The sequence below is a fragment of the Tursiops truncatus genome, chromosome 11 (assembly GCF_011762595.2).
Source record: "Tursiops truncatus isolate mTurTru1 chromosome 11, mTurTru1.mat.Y, whole genome shotgun sequence".
NCBI lineage: Eukaryota > Metazoa > Chordata > Mammalia > Artiodactyla > Delphinidae > Tursiops > Tursiops truncatus.
The window spans coordinates 58,728,024-58,748,264 of NC_047044.1; the positions used below are offsets into that span (position 1 = coordinate 58,728,024).

At 52.6% G+C, this 20,241-nt stretch overlaps 1 protein-coding gene across 1 annotated transcript; it reads right to left on the reverse strand.

Annotated features, from left to right (window-relative positions):
* Positions 1–4,184: 4,184 nt before the first annotated feature.
* On the reverse strand, positions 4,185–11,782 carry GDF11 (growth differentiation factor 11). Its single transcript, XM_033866519.2, has 3 exons — positions 11,326–11,782; positions 5,997–6,394; positions 4,185–5,468 (listed from the first exon to the last, which is right to left on the reverse strand). The coding sequence occupies exons 1-3, from the start codon at positions 11,759–11,761 to the stop codon at positions 5,088–5,090; spliced, it is 1,215 nt and encodes a 404-aa protein (XP_033722410.1). The 5' UTR covers positions 11,762–11,782; the 3' UTR covers positions 4,185–5,087.
* Between the last annotated feature and the right edge of the window lie 8,459 nt (positions 11,783–20,241).

Consider the following 20,241-nt stretch of genomic DNA (forward strand, 5'->3'; position numbering starts at 1 on the left):
AGCTGACTTCAGGCTTCTTTTCCCTGTTCTGAAGCTGTGACATTCTCTGCATACCTGGAAGCTCTTAATGAGGGAGTCTGTAAAGATGCGGAGGGAACCAGCTCCGTCAGCTGTAAATCTGCACCTTTTTATGGTTCTCTAGGATCATTCTCTTTTTCTCCACCATCACTCTAAACTGCCCTTCCTCCAGCCCCAAATCCTGGGAACTTACTTCTGAAGATACAAGGCTAGAAGCTTCTGTGGGGATGAGGGCTATAAGGAAGGAAGATGTGAATAAGAGCAACACTTCTTGGTGTTGAGTCCTGTTGCCATAGCTGACATGAGAAACAGATCAGGGGGAAGGAAAGACCTTATATAAATAAGTGAGAATAGCTATTTTTCCCTGTTCTCTTTTATGAGGGACCCTGACAGTGTCACTCACCTCTGATTATTGGAATCCAAAATCTAATGTCCCCCCTCTCTTGCAACATGTCCACACATCTTGTTTTCCCTTCCAAAGGGACTGAAAAATGTCAGGTTTTACAACTTTGGGGATCCTTTTTGAGCCCAAAGTACTCCCAGCTTTCTCTTTATTTCTTTTCCTTTCTCAGTTGTCCCAGCCTTTAATTTTTCCACCTCTCAGATCACTATTAATAGATTAGAATGAAATATTGTATAGCAACTACTTTGGTGTAATTCCTTGTTCTACCACACTAGCTCAACTGGGTCCAAGACCCTGGGCAAATTACTTAATCACTCTTGACTCTTTCTAGACTCTGTGCCAGTAGCACCCCTATTGTGAAAGTTGCCGTGAAAATTGATATTATCATATTGATGTACGGAGCATAATTTTCTTACCATAGTTTGCAGAGTAATCATTCAGTAATTATTGGCTCTTAATTTTACTAGGTGATTTACAATAGAAGTATTTTCTTTTCCTTGAGTAGGTTCCAGCTAGAGGGTAGGGGTCTGAGTGGACTAGTTTGCAAGTGTGTATGTGTATTGCATACCACATATACAGATGCATTTGGGGGTTCAGAGAGTGGGAAGAGGTAGGAGGAGTCCCAGTTGCTCCCTTACCCCCAGCTCACTGGCAGGAAAGCTGACGTTGTGGCTGGGGGCATCGACTTCCCTACTTCTGCCTTACTACACACCAGAAGCTCTAAGTGCCACTGCCTGCTGGTTCTTAGCTTGGGGCCCCTGACACAGGCAAAGACCGAGTATAGGTCAGCTCCTCATCCATTAGGTTGCAGGATGTTTGGGGATAAACGTCATCTTGCAGTCTCTTCTGTGTGTCCTCTCAATGTAGGAAACAATGAGCAATGGAGGGGGGGAACCTATTTTTAGCTCAGGCCAAAAGTTAAGGGTAGATGTAGATAAAGCAGTTCATTGGGGAGAGGATACAATGTAGCACTTCAGTCCTCCTCAACTTGTAGTTGGTCTGAGGTGGGGTCAATCTGCTGACAGAACTGACAGGACAGGGAAAGCATGGTGGCACACTGAACCCACATTGTCCCCCATTCTGGATCAGATTGATGTTACAGGAACTTTCCTGTCTTTTCAGTTATAAAGCAAGATTCCTTTGCTACCCCCCACTCTCATGCCCTGGGAAGTGTGCTCTAGGTATATGGGCAACATTTTTATAGTAGAATCAAAGAATACTTAAGATGCTTAACCACTCTTGGTACACTGGAAGTTCAAAGTTGGGTTGGTTTGTGGATTTTGTTGAAATTTTGCTGAGGAAACGTAGGGTCAGGGAACTGCAGAATAGGATAGACATTAGCTGGACCATCTCAAGAGGACTTTTAGATCTTCTGTTCTGTGGAGGCTGGGAGAGGGTTTTGTAGTCTTTGGGACTGTTTAGGATCAAGCCTCCAGTGAAGCGTTGTACTAGGTTCCCTTTCTTTCCCATCCTCTGCCCAACCTCCCTTGGGCTGCATGTCCCAGCCCTCGTCCCAAATGACCCTAGTGTTCATTGCTTCCAAGACCCCCCATCTTCTTAGTCCTTGAGCACAAAGTTTCATTCTCCCTCAGATCCTCTGCTTCCTGGTCTCCAAGGTGTAAACATGGCGCTTGATTAGGGAGGAGAGCTCATCACTGAATTCTAAACTCTTTGACTGCTTTTATTTTTCTTTTTTCAGGTTCAAGTGCTGGATTGTGTCATGTGACCATCCCAAAACTCAGAGCACCCTATGGCCATCTTTGCCCTCTGTCACATAACTTGAAAACTGCCTGATGGCCTTTTTGCAGTGGTTTCCTCCAGGAAGCCTTGATCTCAGTGAAGAAGTCCTTTCCCGGCATTCCAGTGCCCCTGTCAGCCCCATACTCCTCAGACACCCTTAACAAACAAAGGCAATCACGCACACGGTGTAACAAATACACAAATAATAATTACACTAATTATGATCAGAGGGGCACTGGCCAGGTCCACACACATCATAAGGTGGGAGAGGGGAGTACTAGTTCCCACTAGGTTGCTGGGCTGTGCCCCCAAGCCTCTTTACCCCATGCCTCTTTGGGGGTGAGGAGGACCAGGGGAATGAGACTTCAACTCATAGATTTATGTTCATAAGAGAAAGACCCTCCCCCAAAGGTCTTTATTTGGTGGCATTAAAGGGGCATATTCTAAGTGTCCCCCAAGTCTAATGCCCCAGCTCTCTAGAATTTGTAGAGGGAAGTCACCTGATGCCTATTGCCCAGCCCCCACCCTGTGCCAAGATCAACAGACACGGGCATTTGCCCTTGGAGGAGGCGTCTTCTGCTCTTCACTTCTCTGTTCCTTTCTTTCCACCAAGGAAATGTGAATAGTGTTGATGGTCAGGTGTATCTTGTTCTCCAAGATTGGGGCATAAGGAATGATGAAGAACGGGGCCAGAGAGGAGAGGCTGGGGGTTAGTATAGCTGCTATCTGGGAGGAGGCAAGTTGAAACACTTAACAGCCCTTGCCCGTTCTGGTACCGAAATATCTCACTTTTTCACTGTGGGAATGGGAATAAGATGCCAAAACTCACCAACATCACCTTTCCAAGGGTGGCCACATACCTTTGCCCCTTCCACCAGCTGGGCCAGGCAGGAAAGTCATGCTCTTGGGAAGAACAAGCCTTCCAGGTCAGCTCTCCAGCTTGGGCTTACTTTAGTTCAGTACTGTTTGCATCAGACCCACAACTGCTGGCTTTACTTAGAGTGACTATTTTGCTGAAGGTTCTTTCTCCCTCCTCTCCTGACATGCTCTAGGCTCTTGCCTGGAGCCAAGAGGTCTGGAGGTGAGGTACGGATAGGGTGTGGATCCGGAGGTTCTCAGCTCCTTGTCTTCAGGCACTGTCCAGCTGGGAGGCAGAGGGGAACGTGTACTCTGAAGCCTGTGACTCCTCTAAGCCTCACATCTCTTCACCACTACTCTGGTGCCCTGGTTATCTGTCCCACAGCGAGAGGTATTTTATGTCCATAAAGTGCCCGTGGTAAGTGCTCAGAATTCATCTCTTGGCTGTGGCGGGTGCTGCTATTTCTCATTCCATCGAGGGGAAGAAACTGAGGCACAGTGAGTCCAGAGGAGGGTGGGTCAGGATTGTGGGAGGAATGAATAGGCCCAGCTAGTGACCTGGAGTGGCAACCAGTCCCTGCCTGCTTCCTAGCTTTCCAAACCAGGGAGTCTCCATCCTTCCCAACCTCTGCCCTAACTGGCCTTGTCAGGTGCTTTTCCCCACTTGTATTGTCCCCTCCCTGCTGCCAGGTACTGCTAGATTCCAAAAATAAAAGATAAAAATAATTATAGACACTCTGCTCCTTTGTTCTACCCCCTTCCACCCTGAGCTTTGGGGTTGGGGGACTAAAATGTCCCCCTTCCAGAATCCCTTCCACCTTGGTCTGCTGGCTCTATTCCCTAGCCCAGAGCAGTGATTTGGATTCAAATGCCCTGTAACCTTCAGCCTCCTTACAACTCCTTTCTTGATCCCTCCTGACCCTTCCCAGACCTGGGGACTCTGGGCTCTCTCTACTCTTCTTTTTATTGACCTGAAGATAGAGGCTGGGAGCAGAGGCATTCCACAGGCTCTTTGGTCTCTCTCTTGGCTGGGGGGAATTTGGGCATAAGCAGGCCACACCTGTGCCTAAGTCAGTACTATGAGGGTAGACCTGAGGGTTAGTTTCGTGGCTCTCATACAGATACTGGATGCTGAGCCCCTCCCTCCCACCCCCCACCCCCCCCAGCTCCTAAACCCTAACCTCTTACTGTTTCTGTGACTGCTGGAATTCAGTTCAACCCGTTTGGCTCAGGAAGGTTAAGTAGGGTGATTTTGGGTTGGAAACTTCCATGTGTCAGCCCTCTTGCCCTCTACTCCCATTCTCAACCCTGGAAGCTTTAAACAAGTGCTTAAGTAGGTGAGTATTGAGGAAGAACAGGGTTTGGGAGATAAGGGACAAATAGGGCACAGTGGGCAGGGGCCCATCTATTTCAGTAAAGCCAAATACCAAAAAATGAAAAGTCATAATAAATAAATAAATAAAATTCCCAAATCCTCACTTTTGCCCCTGCCCTCACTTCCCTTCCCCCACCCACTGCTGGAGGGAGAAAGGGAAGAAGCTAAGAATGGGTTTTGATTTCCTCTCTTACTGAGAATGGTAGTCAGGGGATCTCCCCAGACCATACCAAGCCCCTCACCTTGCCAGTGGAAGAAAGGAGGCTTGGTGTGGGGCTTTCTCAATACTGCATTTCTGTCTCTTTCTCAGGGTTTATCTCTGCCTAGTCTCTGTCTCTTCTGCATCTATCCCTTTGCCTTCTTCTCACTGCTGCTCTTTTTGTTCCTCTGTCTCTATTCCTCTGCACTACCTCTGTCTCTACGTCTCTCTGTCTTCTTGCCAAACCTTCTCACCTCAAACCTCAAAAACTCCCCACCTGACCATGCCCCCTCTTCTTCCCCCTTTCCCCCAAACCCCTCACCCCTGAATTCCCCACCTGCCTCCCTCGGTTGTATTGCACACTGCTTGGGCAGGGAACAAGGTGTGATGTTCATCGGAAGAGGTGGAGGGAGCTCTAGGGCCTGGGGGGAGGGGGTCAGGGCTGGGGGGTCTAGGGGTAGGGTCTGCTGGGGAGGCATCCTCTGTCCCCCACCTTAGGAGCAGCCACAGCGGTCCACCACCATGCCAGGGATCTTGCCGTAGATAATCTGCTGCTTGTCATTGAAGTAGAGCATGTTGATCGGGGACATCTTGGTGGGGGTACAGCAGGGCCCAGCAGAGCCTCTTGGGTTAGCCTGTTGCACCAAGTGGGTGTGTGGATACTTTTGCATGAACATGTACTCGCACTGGCCGGAGCAGTAGTTGGCCTTGTAGCGTTTAGGTGCGATGATCCAGTCCCAGCCAAAAGCCTCAAAGTCCACAGTGAGGGGGTATCGGCAGCAGCGGGACTCACTTGAGTGCTCATCGCAGTCCAGGCCCAGGTTCCGCCGGGACCGTTTTGTGTTCTCTAGGACTCGAAGCTCCATGAAAGGATGCTGGGGGTGAGGGAGAGGAGAAATAGATGTGATAGAGCCTGGCAGAGCTCTTACTCCCTGTTTCTACTCACCTGCCCCTCAACAGGGGCGTCAGAACAGAGACTATTGATTTCTCAGCTTCTCCAACGCTCCCATCCCCAGCCTGCCTTTTACCCACTTTTCTTGCCAGCTAGCCACCTCTCCCTCAACTCACCTTCCCCAATTCTGTCTCTTCTGGCAACCTGATCCTCATCAGCCCCTTGGCCCAAGGTCTCAACAACAGCCCATCTTTGTCGTCCCATGAATCTATTTACTGAAATAGATTTACTTCACCCCAAATCCAGTTTTCAACTGTCGCCCCCTTGGATCTCTGAAAAGGGATAGCACCCCATTACCACCACCTAACTCTCCTCTAGAATCAGCTCTGGGCTCTAGAAAAATAATGCTGGTCCCTAACCCACTTTACGTTTCTGGTCTACCATTTCTAACACCCCACCTCCTCAGGGCCAGGTTATACATATCTGCCAGTATCTCAGGCTCCCTGCTCACCAGCCCCTCGGCTCCCGGCCCCAGGGAGGTGACAGCCAGGTCTGTGCCACTGGGATCAAAGGCGTTGATCTCGATGCCCCAGTTGCTCTGTGGCTGGCGGAACCAGCTATGTAGTACTTGCTTGAAGTCGATGCTTTGCCAGTGGCCGGAGCGTGAGTGCAGGTCAATTTTGAGCGAGCGGATACGGATGTGACGCCGGCCTCCGCCCCCTCCCCCTGCGGTCCCTTCCCCAGTTAGGGGTTTCAGTCGCAAGATCTGCAGGTAGACTGTGGCTGGACGGGGCACAGGCCGGAGATAAACCCACAGCTGGGCCTTCAGTACCTTTGTGAACATCACCTTGGGGCTGAAGTGGAAATGGCAGCAGAGAGGGCTGCCATCTGTCTGCACCGCAGGGTCGGCTGATGAGAGAGAAGGGGGCACAGTATCAGCAAAGGGTGTCTGTGGAGGGGGACACTGGCAACTCAGACTCCTCAGCCTGTGTTTTCCAGTTCCTTACCCTTCTTCCCTGCCTGTCTTCTTGACTACCATGTCACTGGTACCTAGAACAGCACCCCTGCTCTCCCTGTAAGATAACGGCTCTATCAGGCCTTACTGATCTACACCCCTTCCTTAATCTGTCTGCCCTAATGCAGAGGTTCCTCTCTACCAGATAACCTGCAAAGATAGTTGTTAGGGAATTCTTCCACCTGCAGTCTTCCCTTCCTCCAACTTTCCCTAGCATGTAGGGCTCCAACTTTTCCTGAACCTTTGATGCTCTCCATAAAAGCCAAAGCTCGTACCACACCTGCTGTCCTCAGGTCACCTTGCCCCATTTCTGCTCTGTTTTGTCTGGTGGCCAGGTGGAGCCCGGCACACCCCCCGAAACAGATGGCCTCAGGGAATGGATAACCCAGGGTCCAGATAGGGAGTGTGGGCTAAATTTATTCCATGAAGTAAACCAGAATTCAAATCTAGGCTTCTTCCATCATTCCCAGCAGAAATAACACACCCAAGAGAATGGAACTACTCAAACACTCCCCATGCATCTGACTGCTCAGTCCCTTGACCCTGAGAAAAGTTCCCTCAGCTGCTGCTTCCTCATCACCATTAATGCCTCCACTTTTAAGAAAGGGAAGCACTACCTTCATGTATTTTTTCTCCTACTTTCCCAAAGCATCAGAAATAGTATTCAGCACATCAGATCAACTTTAATCAGTCTTCTCTCCCCTAAGCTTCCTTTGGTTTCTCAGTCCAGTGCCAATAAGTCTTTACAAAGGTTTAACATCCCAACTTTACATTTTGGCCAATTTCCCCTTGTTTTGGATCGTAAACTGACCCTTCTTGAGTTTAAAGGATGATTCTCAATACCTGCCTCTGCTTCCATTTCATCTCCTCTCAGCTCCCCTTTCTAATCTCTTAAATGAGTTGGGAGTGCCCTAAATCATGTTTCTACTGGATATTAATATCCATTCTCACGCTAAATAGCCTGAGGAAGAGTCAGGAATGAGCTTCCAGAGCGATGTAAGGATGATCAGGAAGTCCAAGCCCTTAGTATCATGCCCAGGTCTGCATAATCATGGAGAATTTATCATCTGTTGTTTCATCAGCACTCCCCCACCCCCACCCTAGGAGAAGGAGGATACTTCAAGTGACATGGGGAGGAGTACTTAAAGATCTTCACATATTCGGGGCACAAGACAAAAAGTTCCTTTGCAGCTTTCCCTTGGTTCTTTTCGAAAGTCCCAGGGCACTGGTAGTCCAGTTATCCTCCAGCTGGAGCTTCAGTGATAGTGCCGTGGGGTAGGGTTTGGGGAGTGGAGATTGGGGATTAGGAGAGTCCCTGGGGCAGGGTAGCTGCTGGTGAGATGGAGAGTGGCCAGCAACAATCCAAATAGCACGCTATGCCTAATTTCAGTATAGGGATTGTTTTATTTCCCTGCCTGTCTTCACCATTAGGTACTAACCTCCATGAGAGTAGACACTGTGTCGATGCTGGTTCTGTTTTGCTCACCATTGTAGCATTACTGCCTCCCATAGCACCCGGGCAGTGTTCAGTAAGTGCATGCTGAATGAACTCCCTAAACGCCCAATCTTAAATTACATAGGCAAGTGCCTGAAAGTTCTTCCTGGCATCTAAACACTGTTCTTTGACTACAGTTGCAGTGGGTTTAATCACTGCCTGACTCGTTAACCAGTATCTGAGCTTATTCACCAAGCTTCTCAGTGCTGCCGACAATAATCCTTGCTTCACAGGAGTGCTGAGCATTAAATAATGTGAAAATAGCAGTAGTTTCTCAGTCGGTTTATCGCTAGTTTTCTAAACTCTAAACATATGTCCCTATGTAAGTTGACCCAAGGCTTAGTAATGGGGGACTGGGCTCCAGGGCCCCATCTCTCTAAGTCTTTGGTTCCTTCAGGCAGAGTCCCCCATCCTCACCCCCGGGAATCACCATACACTTCTCCCCCACTGGATATGAGGACAGTTGGTATCACAGGGGGACAGGATGAAGACATTTGGAGAAAGAAAAGGGAAAGGAGAAGAAACGGGGGACTGGAGATGGTGAGGGAGATAAGAATAGAGAAGAGACAGAGATGAAGGCATGTTAGAAGAGACTGGCAGAGAAATGGAGAAAAGAAGGAAGAGAGTGGAAGATCATGGTAGGGGGAGAAGAAATAGGTTTGGGAACTGGAGAACACTGGGAGAGGAGGAGGGATGCAAAAGGAGTGAGTGGGGGTTAAGAAGCCGAAAGGAGGGAAGTAGCTAAGACTAGTGGGGTAGAGAGAAAGGTTGGAAGGAAACAGAGGGAGGAACAAAGAAGCAGGTAGAGCCACAGAGGGAAACAAGGGGCTTGAGAGAGTCCCCAACACACACACAGGCCCAGCTCCCAAAGGGAGGGGAAGGAGCCACATCTGTGTTGGATTGATCCGGGTTGGTGGCAGGCAGCAGGTCAGGTTTAGTAGGCGGCTCTGTTCTGGAGAGAGGTCATTGCACTATTTTCAGCAAAAGCCCAACCCCCTCTCTGCTCACCACCTCCTCCTCTTCCCTCACGCCCCACTCCCAAACACCAAACACACTTTCCTTACCCTGGCTGGAAGGCCTAGGGGCAGGAGGTTGGACTGAGAGGGCAGGGGCCTCTTGGTGTACGGAGGAGAGAGAGAAACTGAGGGGCTGGGCTTGGCTCCCAGAAGGGCAAGGGGGCTGGGTTCCCAGGATGAAGGCTGTGGTGGGAGAGCCTGAGAGGGTGGAGGAACTAGGGCAGGCACTGCAGCCTAGGAGAGGTGGGGGCTGGGGTCCAGGGTTGAGGGCTGGGGGAGGGGAGGAAGGGGGAGGGGAGCAGAGGCCATCGCTGCTGACAAACACCTCCCCCGATTAGCAGAGCACAAGTCTCTTATTAAAGCGGGTCCCTGGGGATTAGACTATAAAAGTCTCTTTTTCCTTTTCCCCTCTCTCCCTCCCCGCCCCTCGGCTCCCCCTCCCTCCCTTAAGAGCTCAGCTTGGCTCTTAAAGGGGACGTACAATACCTGGATGGAGACCCAGTTCCCTAGTTATCCAAGTCCCGGAGTGGCAGAAGGGTAGAAGATGAGGTGGGACCCCACCTGCTGGTGTCCTTCCCCGTCCTCCCCAGCCCCTGAGTCTAACCGGCATTTCCCAAACTGTGCGTGCAGTGTCTGTTCACTTCCTGCATCCCCATTAAAAGAGCTAACTCTGGGCTCAGGCCTATTGGTTAAGAGATGCTAGGGATAGAATGAGCAAGGGAAGTCCTCAGCTCCATCACTCATTCTGGAAATCCTCACACACTGCACCACACAGACCAAAGTATCTTTTTCCTCTGCACCCTTCACCTTCTTCCAGCAAACTCTTTTCAGAATCCCTCTACCACTTTCCGTTTCTAACTCTGTTGGTATCCCCGCCCCCACCCCTGCCCTCAGCCAGTCTCAGACTGACCCTAGCTTCTATAAAGCAGACGCCTTAAGAGCAGAAGGGAGACTGAGGAACTCAAGACCAGATCCTAGGCCTTCCCACCCCCCACCCCAGGTTAGTTTCCTAGTCCTCCGAGAGTTCTTTACAGCCCTGACCGGTACTGTGGAGTTAGGGTCACAGAAAAACTGGTGGCAGTGTGAGGCACTCAGCCTCCCGGATGCACGCCTGGGTTCCTGTGCCTCTCCCTGGGGGGCGGGCCACTAGGACTCCCCTCAGCCCCCAGCTTTTTATGACCCATCTGCCAATAAACCGGTCTCCCCCTCTTCTGTTCAGAGCCATAAAACCAAACAGTTGTGGGGTCGGGGGCGACTTGCCAAACCACTAGGGCATAAGGGAGGGCCTGGCTCCCTAGAGTTGCTGGGATGGGGGAGACCTCAGTGGGGGAGGGGAAAAGGGAGTCATCTGACCTTAGGGGGAGCTGGGGGGTTTGAGGGGGGGGACAGTGTTGGCCTGGATTTTCCAGGCCATAAAATTTCAAAGCAGCTCAAGTCTATTAACATGTTTATCTTCCGTTTGGCCAGGGACTAGGACGCCTGGGTCCCCCCCTCCCCCCCATCTATTGCTTTCTTTATCCCCCTGGGTCTTCCTCTCTCTCCTCAACTCTGGTTGCGGCTAAGGGCGTGTGAACATGCGATACAACACTAAGGTTTGAGCTGCCAAATCGGTGCCCTAAGCGCCAGCGCAATGGAGTTGAGTTCTCTGAGCTCGGTTAGTACCAAGAAGGCACAGCTTTCCCGGCCCCTTGGGAGACCTGGTGTCAGAAGGGCTCCCGATGGGACGGGTGCCAGCTGGGCTGACGGGAGAAATACAGGGCTCTGAGATCTCATTCCTGGGAGAAGGAGAGGAGCACTAGGTTTTCTGCAGCCCCGGGGGGCGCGTTGCAAAGCCCAAGGTGGAAGGGGTGCTGAGTTGGTGCCAGGGCCATTGGGAGGCGGAGAGCACGGCAGCCCGGCTGGGACTGCGGGGGTTCCGAAGCCTCCCGCTTCTGTTCTCCAGCCTCTCCACCAGGGCCCTTCAGGACTGAGTTGCTGTCCCTTGCCCTCTGTTGCAAGGGGACCCCAGCTTCCCCGAACCCCCCACCACCACCACACGCGCACACACACACAGGGTGCGAAGCGGTATCTCGCAACCCCTTCCGTTTGCCCCCTCACCTCCGGGAGCGGGGCGTGCACACAACTCCGCAGCCCATCTCCACAGCTCGAAAAACTTGTGGAGCAGCCCCCGCCCCCCAATCCATCAAGTTTTCGCAGAAAAGGCTTTCCGGCCGGAGCAACCGGGAGCTCCCCGCTTCGGAGCGGGAGCCACTCACTTTCCCGGAGCCGGAGTGGGAGCCAGCACCCCACCGCTCATGCCCCGCCTCCCACTTACTCTCCTGGGCCATGCTAATGACAGTCTCGGTGGTGGCGTGGTACTCGTCCTCCTCCAGGAAGTCCTCGGGCTGCAGAGCGTCGCCCTGGAAGTCGTGCAGGTCCAGGATCTGCTGCAGCGGCGGCGCCTTGGGCAGCAGCTGCTTCACCACCTCGCGGCTGATGTTGGGCGCCTCCTTGAGCCGCAGTTTGCTCAAGATCTGCGACTTGATGCTCTCCAGGCGCAGCTCGCGGCTGTGCTGCCGCCACACGCACACGGGGCAGCCGTCGGGCTCGGGCGCCACGGACGGGGCCGGCCGGCTCGAGCGCTCCCCCCCGGCCCCCGCCGCCGCCGCCGCCGCCGCCGCCGCCGCGGGGCCCTCGGCCGCCTCCCCCCGGGGCCGCAGCTCCAGGGCGAGGAGCAGGAAGCCCAGCAGCAGCGGGGCCGCGAGCACCATGCTGGAGGGGAGGGGTGGGAGGACTGGGGGGCGGGGACGCCGGAGTCCCGCGGGGAGGGGGCGGAGGGAGGAGGGAGGGAGGAGGAGGGGGTCCGGGCGGCGCGGGATTGGGGGCTGCCCGGCCGAGGGGGGGCCGGGGGGGCCGGGGGCGGCGGGCGCGCGGGCGGGGCGGGCGGGCGGCCGGGGCGGGCGGCTGGGGGGGCCCGAGCCCGGGCCAGGCCCTTTATAGCCCCGGCCCCCGTGTCGTCAGCGGCCGCGATTGGCTGCGGAGCCAACAAAAGAGGCAGCGCTGTCATCCGAGGCGAGAGAGGGAGCCGGAGAGAGCCGAGGAAAAGAGAGAGAGGGAGGGAGCGAGGGCTCAGAGAGACGGAGAGACAGAGATATTGGGGTGGAGGAGAGGAAAGGAGAGATAGAGAAAGTCAGAGTCAGAGAGACCAAGGAGAGACTGAGAGATAAAGGGGGGAAGACACAGACCAGAGGCACAGAGATAGAGCGGGAGGAAGAGGAGGGAGAGACAAAGGGGGGAGGGGGAGAGGGTCAGAGGAGGGAAGACACAGAGAGGAGAGACTTAACTAGAGACAGAGAAGGAAAGTGACAGGCATAACTAGTGGGGGAGTGATGAGACAAAGATAGGGGAGAGAGACTAGAGGGAGGAGAGAGGGTATGGCTAGACAGGGGGGAGCGCTGGAGGTCTACAGATCCAGACCACAGGAGGTCAGGGGTGCAAAGAGATGGGAACAGGGCAGAGGAGCTGATGGGACGGAGACCAGAACCCTGGGAATGAGAGAGGGAGAGAAATCAGGAGGGGGAGGCGGGGGAAGCCCAGAGACTGGGCAGTACCAAGGGAGCCCCTTGGTAGACACAGAGAAGGCAGACACGGAGGATCAGGGGAAGGCAGAGATGGCAAGACAGAGACTCCTGAGGGAAGAGACAGAGACAGCCCAGCGATGAGAGTCAGCGTTGGTGGGAGCATTGAGAGCCCAAGGGGGAGGAGGTGAATTTGAGCCCAGAGGAGCCCCAGCTATCAGAAGTAGCCCAGTACCAGAAGTGGGGAGGGTGCGGAGGGAAGCATCAGGCTGGGCTCATCAAGGGGATCAAGAAGCAAGAGATGGACATGGGGGTTAGTGAGGAAGAACAGGAGGAGAAGAGACCAGGGACAATCTGAGAAGGTGGAGAGCTGGTGGGAAGCCCTGAGACCAGAGGAAGACTTAGAGCTGGGAAGAACGTGTACTTGAAACTGAGGGTTGATAAGGGGATAAGGGAGTCAGTAGGCTGGAAAAGGCAGGAACTGGGGACCACTAGGGGAGGAGTGCGAGGAAACAGGGCCAGAGACCACTGTGCTTGCAGAGGAATCTGGACCTCTGGATTTTTGGATCTGCAGGGTCTTGGAAGTCTGAGAAGGGGCTTGTAGTTGCAGGGGTGAGGATGAGAGAGAGGTCTGCCTTCAGATGCCTTAGTTGGAGAACGTCTCAAGGGGAGAAACCCAGATGTAGGACAAGCCCTAGTCTTCAGGTGTAACCCTGGGTACAGCCAGAGGGCAGAGTATAAGAGTGCCAAGGTATTAAAATGCTCCTGAAGTGCTTAACTTCTTCTGGTTCTGCATACCTCTTCCCAGACCTCAGTTTCTTCAGGCTGATTTCTTGAGTCTAAAGACCTAGAGGTCAACAGACAAATAACCAGTAGATTGAAAATATTTGAGGGGATCAGATCAGATCTTGCTTGCTTCCTGGCACACACAATGTTTACTGAATACGTGGATGAACGTTATTGGGCTTCTCAGGCAGAACAGAGAGACATTGGTTTCCACTTTGCATTAGATGGAGCACTGGGTGTAAGGACAGAGTTGGTCTGGGGAGCTGGAGTGGAATGAGGTTAGAAACTGGGGGTCCAGGTGTGAAGGAAGAAGGTTGGGTAGGGATGAGGAGGACCAAGCTGGGGAGCTTTGAAGAGATGATCCATTCCATGGAGAGCAGGAACTAAGACTGCAGCAGAATGAAAAAAAGCAAAAAAACCCAAAAAACTTAGACAGCTGGTTCCCTCCAAGACACGAGCATCTCAACATTTCATCAAGTTTTTTCATCTATAAAATAGGATCACATTGCTTGCCCTCAACTGGCTGTGAGGATTATACAACAATCAATTAATCGTGGCCTTCATGGGCTTCTTTTTCATGATTATTTGCTTTCCTTTCTGATTTCCCAGAGCAGGGATTACCTTCACCACATATTCTGGCATATCCTGTTCTCCAAAATGTTTCTCTGATGTCATTTCCTCAGCAAAATTGCAAACTCCTTGAGAGCAGAGGTGGTGTCACCTCTTTCTCCCTCAGAGGAGGTGGCCCAGCTTTCACTTCCCTACCAGACATGTAGCTAGCGGCAGGTCTATGAGAGATGCAAAGGTAAGTAAGACTTGGCCCCCTTTTTCAGGGGCCAGATGCCTCCTTGATATCGCCATCTGGACACACCCTCAAATATCATAGATTAAATATGGTAAACAGAGAACTTCTCTCCCCTGAACTGTGCCCCCATCCTGCTCTGTATCGTTTTAGTGAATGACAATCACCCAGGTCAAAAATCTGGATGTAGCCTTCACCCTCTTTCTCTTGATCATTTCCGAATCTTTGCACAAGTTGTTTCCTCTTCTTGAACAACTCCCCTTCCTACCTCCACTCCCTCCCTCCGCCCCCCAACTTACTCTTTCTTCAGGTCTCAGTATAGATGAGATTCTGGACATGTCCTCCAGGAGTCCATTCCTGACTCCCAAGACTAGAGTAGATGCTACTCCTAGCTATACCTGCACCATCCTGTGTGTCATGGAGGTTAATCACATAGCTTCTAGACTCAAACTAGGCTGCCTGGGATCAAGCCCCAGAGCTCTCCCCCTTTTCTGGCTGTGTGAACTTGGCTCTATGCCTCAGATTCCTCACCTGTAAGGTGGAGATAACAATACTGTACCTCTCTCATAAAGCTATGAAGATTAACTGCCTGACACACAGTTCTAAATGAGATAATTAGTCATTACTACTACCTAACTTATCAGCCTCACACTGTGAGACCCAAGAGAGCGGGAGCTTTTTTCACCAAAGTATTCCTTAACGGCTTTGAATAAAGAATGAATGAACCCTGCTCACTGGCTCTGGTCAGAGCCAGGTTAGGGAAAGAAAACTGTATATTTATGGCCATAAGGAGTTATGGGTACCTGCCAAATACTAGAGAGCAAGAGTCTGAACTTGTGAGACAGAAAGGATTTTCTGCCTCCTGGCTTCCTCCCGCGGGTTACAGGACTGCATTTAATCCAATGAGTGGGCAAGACTGCCATCTGGTGGTCGAATCTGGAATTTCTGCTTGGAGGTGGGTCTAAAACGACTTTTTTTTTTTTTTTTGCATACTTTGTGTATTTTCACTTTAGATTTCTAGTCCAAGAAGTTCTATATCATAAAGTATTAAGCCTTGTTTCTCGCTCCACCCCCTCCTAGATCTTGCCTCTTTCCTTGAGTTCCCTCAGGCTTGGTACTGTTGGGTTCCCTTGAGTTGTAGGTAAACCTTGGGAGGTCTCTTTCAGGAGCTTCAGACTTCCAGCTGCCCTAGACCCAGTCCCGAGGAGGGGACCCTGCTGGCTTTAAGGAAAAGGAATTTGGAGAGATGTGGACATTTAGATCCTTCCTCATCACAACACTAGCTAACCAGGGTTTGGGGCCCCGCCCACTGCCCTGGTCTCCCAGGCAACTGTCTTCCTGCCAAGGGTGCCCCTCTCCCGGTGTTACCCAGGCAACCTTCAGGCCCGCCTCCTTCAAGGTCCTGACTGGTTCATAGCAAATGTGGGTTGGGGCGTAAGGGAGGCACTGAGCTTTGAAGGGTGTGAGCTGCTGGGAGAGAAGCAGGGATGAGGTTTCAAGAGCTGCTGTAGGCAAGAGGTGCTTGTGTAGCCCTGGGTAGAGGGTCCCTTATGTTACATCCTCAGGAAAAGGAACTGCAGGTCCCAGGAGCTGGTCACCAGGGTCCGAGGCCAGAGACACCTGGACCACTTTCAGAGCTGCAGACCCCAGCACTGGGAGCCACTGTGAGGAGGAGGGGCTCCTGCTATCCTGCACTGCTACCATGCACCAAAACTGCCTTGTCCATCAGAGCTGGGCTTAGTGGGCAGTAACTCATGACCTCTAATCCCATCTCTTCTTGCTTCGTCCTCCTAAAGACCCTATTACTAGGGTCAGTGGACTCATTCCCTGGCACTGCAGGTCCTTCCAAGGAGGGGAAAGGCTGGGCCATTGAGAAGCAGCTGGGAAGGGGGGCTTCCCTAGGAGGGGCTTTCCCCTCCTGGCCCTCCCAGCAGGAGCCTCAGGGAACGTGGTGTGGGGAGGCTATTCTGGGCTGGGGAGAGTTTGTTTGTGGAATGGGCCCCTCCCAGGTCCCTGCCCACAAACCCTGAAGCCCTCAGAGAGAACCTCCCTGTGTAATTACCATCCTCTCCCACATCACTGTTCTAAACCCTATAATTACCCTGCCTGGATTGTCGGGCAGGCCTGTTAACCTCTTTAACCTCGAGGCCCTCTAGGAGAAGTTGGAAGTTGGGAAGAGGGAGCCAAAGACTTAGCGTTTTGGAGGGAGGGGGTGGAGGTGGGTGGGATACAAGTGGGGAACCCTGAGAATCACTAGGACTCACATCTTCCTCCAGTGCCCCTGCCCCCATCCGCTCCCCCTACGTTCTCAGGGCAGGCCCAGCCCTCTCAGTCCTTGGGTGTGCCCTCTTTCTACCTTCACTCTCGGTCTCCCCAGGCCTGCCCACCTCTTCCTGTCTTTCTTTCCTGTTGCTCCTTCTCCAGGCCCGTGGTGGGGTCCTGCTGGGGGCGGTGGCCAAGGCTGGCCCCTTGGCCCAACTATGCTGGCAGGAGGCACCACTATTCCAGCTGTTGGTCAAAGAAAAGGAGGGGTCTGAGCACAAAGTCTGCTTCTCTAGGGACTTCAAACCCCTGGTAGATGTGCTGATCCAGCCCCAAGGAACAGAAACCTGGGCTAAACACCCCGCCCCGCATTGCCTCTTTCTCCTTTCTCGCAGATTCATTTATTTTTTTTAAAGATTTATTATTATTTTTTTTGATGTGGACCATTTTTTCAAAGTCTTCATTGAATTCGTTACAATATTGCTTCTGTTCCACGTTTTGATTTTTGGCCGCGAGGCATGTGGGGTCCCAGCTCCCCGACCGGGGATGGAGCCCGCACCCCCTGCACTGGAAGGCGAAGTCTGGACTGCCAGGGAAGTCCCTCTCCCGTATTCTTGTGTGCTACCTCTCAGGAGATACTCTAGTTGTGCTGACTCTCAGGTGGAGACCACTGCGCTCCCGACCAGGTCCTGGTCCAGACCCACACAGCAGCCGAGCTCCTGGCCCAGGTGGTGCATGGAAGGCCAGGGGCTGCAGCTGCCTCTCCTGCCCCGTCACCAGCTAGGTGTCTGCATTGACCCTGTTGTAACAGTGACACAGGCTGGGAGGAGGCTGGGACAGGAGTCAGGCAAGGGTAGGGGGAAGGAGTGGCCAGAGGTCAGGGGCTGGGGGCCCCAGGAGCAGTGAAAGAAATGGGTAAGAATGTGGGGGGAGAGCTGAGGATGCAGCCTGGCAGCGGGGCTGGGGTGGAGCCGGAGCTGGAACTCTGGGCCAAGGCCAAGTTGAGTAGGACCTAAAGGAGGCTGGGTTGTCCCTCCCAACCCTTTCCTTGGCCATCTCAAGTGGGGCGGCGTCCAGATATTTCTCAAAGCGAAATCATCGTAACTTCCATGAGTCTAAAAACAGGGTATGATCAAGACTTTATCATTCTTAAGGTAACAAAATTGATCCCCTTCATTCCCCTCTGATCCTCCCAACTGCCCTGTGAGGTGAGGGAGTAGTCTCCCTCCTGCCTAAGTGGCAGAAAGCTGAGGCTCAGGGAGGGCAAGAGTTTGGTCCAAGTCACCCACTCACGTGGGGGAGAACGTGTCTCTCACCAAGGCTTCTGACCTCAGGGCGCTGATGCTGATGGCGAACGTGGTGCACCCAGCCCCGGAGCTGGTGTGTCAAGACCCTGGTTCTCATCTGCAGGTGGTGGCTGAGTCGGTGGCTTCATCTCTCTGGGCCTTACTTTCCTCACAGTGAGGAGGTAAGCTGACTTTGGCAGTGATGATGTTCTCCTGGGTACTATGGTGCGCTGTGACTGGAGGCCCCTCTCTATGCCCACAGACTCCAACAATCAGAACATCTCCAACCTTGCCCTTGTTTTGATCTAACCCTGCCCTCTGGGAGCTGCTATCAAGCACCCATGCCTCCCTCATATCTAAAGCTGGGGCCTCTGGATTGAAATCTCAGGCCCCCAATTCAGACCCAACCTCTTGACCTTAAGTCCCAGCATCACCCTTCCTACCTTCCCCAGTGAAGAGATGCACCCTTTTCCTTTCTCTCTCCCATCCGTGTCTCCTCCTCTTCTTTCTCTCCACCCCCTCCTTCATGTCTGTTTCCCCTCTCCTATCCCGCAACCTCTCCCTTGTCTTCCACTCTCCTCTATTTGCTCCTGTATCTCTGTGTCCCTCTCCAACCCTCCTCAACTCTTCCCTCTCTTTCCTCCTCTCCTTCCCCATGCCTCCTGGCTCCTCTACCATGCTCCCCTGCCCCCAAGGGCTTCTGCAGGTAGAAGTTCCCAGTTCACTGGAGCCTCTACTACCAGGGCACCTGCGTCTTATCTCTGAGCCGGCCCCTCCCAGTGGGGCTCAGGCAGGGGTCCTGCTGAGTGGAGGGAAGGTGTCTGCAGCAGGCGCTGGACTCTGTACGGATCTGAGCTTTGGGAGGCCTTGGGCGCTGGCTACAAGCTACTGTGTGTTGCACTGGGTCTGGCCGATGCCTACATGCTCTCAGATGGCAACCACCCTTGCTTGGGACACCTGAGGCCCCCATGCCCTGCTGCTGGCCCTGGTTGGAGAGCTAGAGGGCAGCCTGGCTCTGCTGTGTGGGCAGGGGACAAGCCCACCCCACTCACCCACCACCAGCCAGTGCCAGGCGCTGAAGGGACAGAAGCCTGAGCTAATCAGGCGGCTTGGTGGCATTTCTGGACACTAGCACTTGGAGTTGGTGCTGAAAGCTCTGAAGGATGTGATGTGAAGGCCAAGTCTGAGGTCAGCCTCCTCCCCACTCAGAGGTACACAGGGCTCTATGCCTACTTCCCAGGCTAGAGGGGTAGGCCATTCTCTTTTAAAAAATTGTGTTAGGGACATAGAGAACAGACTGGCGGTTGCCAAGGGGGAGGGGGTCGGGGGAGGAATGGAGTGCGAGGTTGGGGTTAGCAGATGGAAACTTTTTTTTTTTTGGCCTCATCAAGGGATCTCGATGAGGGATCTTACTTCCCCGACCAGGGATCAAACCCGTGGCCCCTGCAGTGGAAGCACAGAGTCCTAACCACTGGACCGCCAGGGAATTCCCCAAGCTTTTATATATATATATAGAATGGATAAACAACAAGGTCCTACTGTATAGCACAGGGAACTACATTCAATACCTTATGATAAACCATAATGGAAAAGAATATAAAAAAAGAATGTATATACGTGTATAACTGAATCACTTTGCCGTACAGCAGTAATTAACACAACTTTGTAAGTCAACTATACTTCAATAAAAAATTATGTTAAATAAAATTAAAAAATTATGTATACATAACACAAAATTTACCATTTTAACCATTTTTTTAAGTGTTCAGCGGCTCTAAGTATATTCACGTGTTGTGCAACTGTCACTACCATTCATCACCAGAACTCTTCCATCTTCCTAAACAGAAACTGCACACCCAGTGGGACAACAACCCCCTATTCCTCCCAGCCCCCGGCAGCCACCACACTACTCTCTGTCTCTGTGAAGGTGACCAGGAATGGACTTTTCTTGCCCTCTCCCTTCCAGCTCCACACAGGTCTGTTCTCCGGGGTTTCCCTGGCCCCATCCTTTCTCTCCCATTGCGTGACCAAGCTGCTGCAGTACTCTGCACTGGCCACAGTTTGCTCCCTGCCCTTCCCCTGGCGTTCCTCTAGGAGGGTCCCATTCTCCTGACCTTCACCTCAGCTCCACCCCTGCCTACCTGGATGCCTCCACTCCCCACTCAGCAGGTACTTGGGATCCTGCCCTGACATTGCTCTGGAAAAGGCCACCTCATCCAATGGCCTTCTCTGGCATCTCACCTTTCTTTACTATTTGGTGCTTCTGGCCACTGTCCCCTCCTCCTGTCATGGAGTTCTCTTTTCTCTTGACCTCTGAGAGAGAGAGGAAAAAGCACGGGCTTTGGAACCCCCAGAGATATGGGTTCAAATCCTAACACTGCCCTTTACCTGCTTGGACTCTGGGCACATCACTCCCTGTCTCTGAGCCTCAGTTTCCTTATCTCTAAAACAGGACGAATCATACGGACCTCACCAGGTTGTCATGAGGATTAAATGAACTCATGGCTCTAAGTGCCCAGCACAGTGCCTGGCAGAGT

Bases quoted from the DNA above. Each gene is read 5' to 3' on its own strand.
- GDF11 (XM_033866519.2), bottom strand. From the start codon at position 11,761: ATGGTGCTCGCGGCCCCGCTGCTGCTGGGCTTCCTGCTCCTCGCCCTG. The intron at 6,395-11,325 runs GTAAGTGGGAGG...CTCTCTCATCAG, and splicing joins CATTAGCATGGCCCAGGAGA to CCGACCCTGCGGTGCAGACA. The intron at 5,469-5,996 runs GTGAGCAGGGAG...CCTCACCCCCAG, and splicing joins GGCCGGGAGCCGAGGGGCTG to CATCCTTTCATGGAGCTTCG.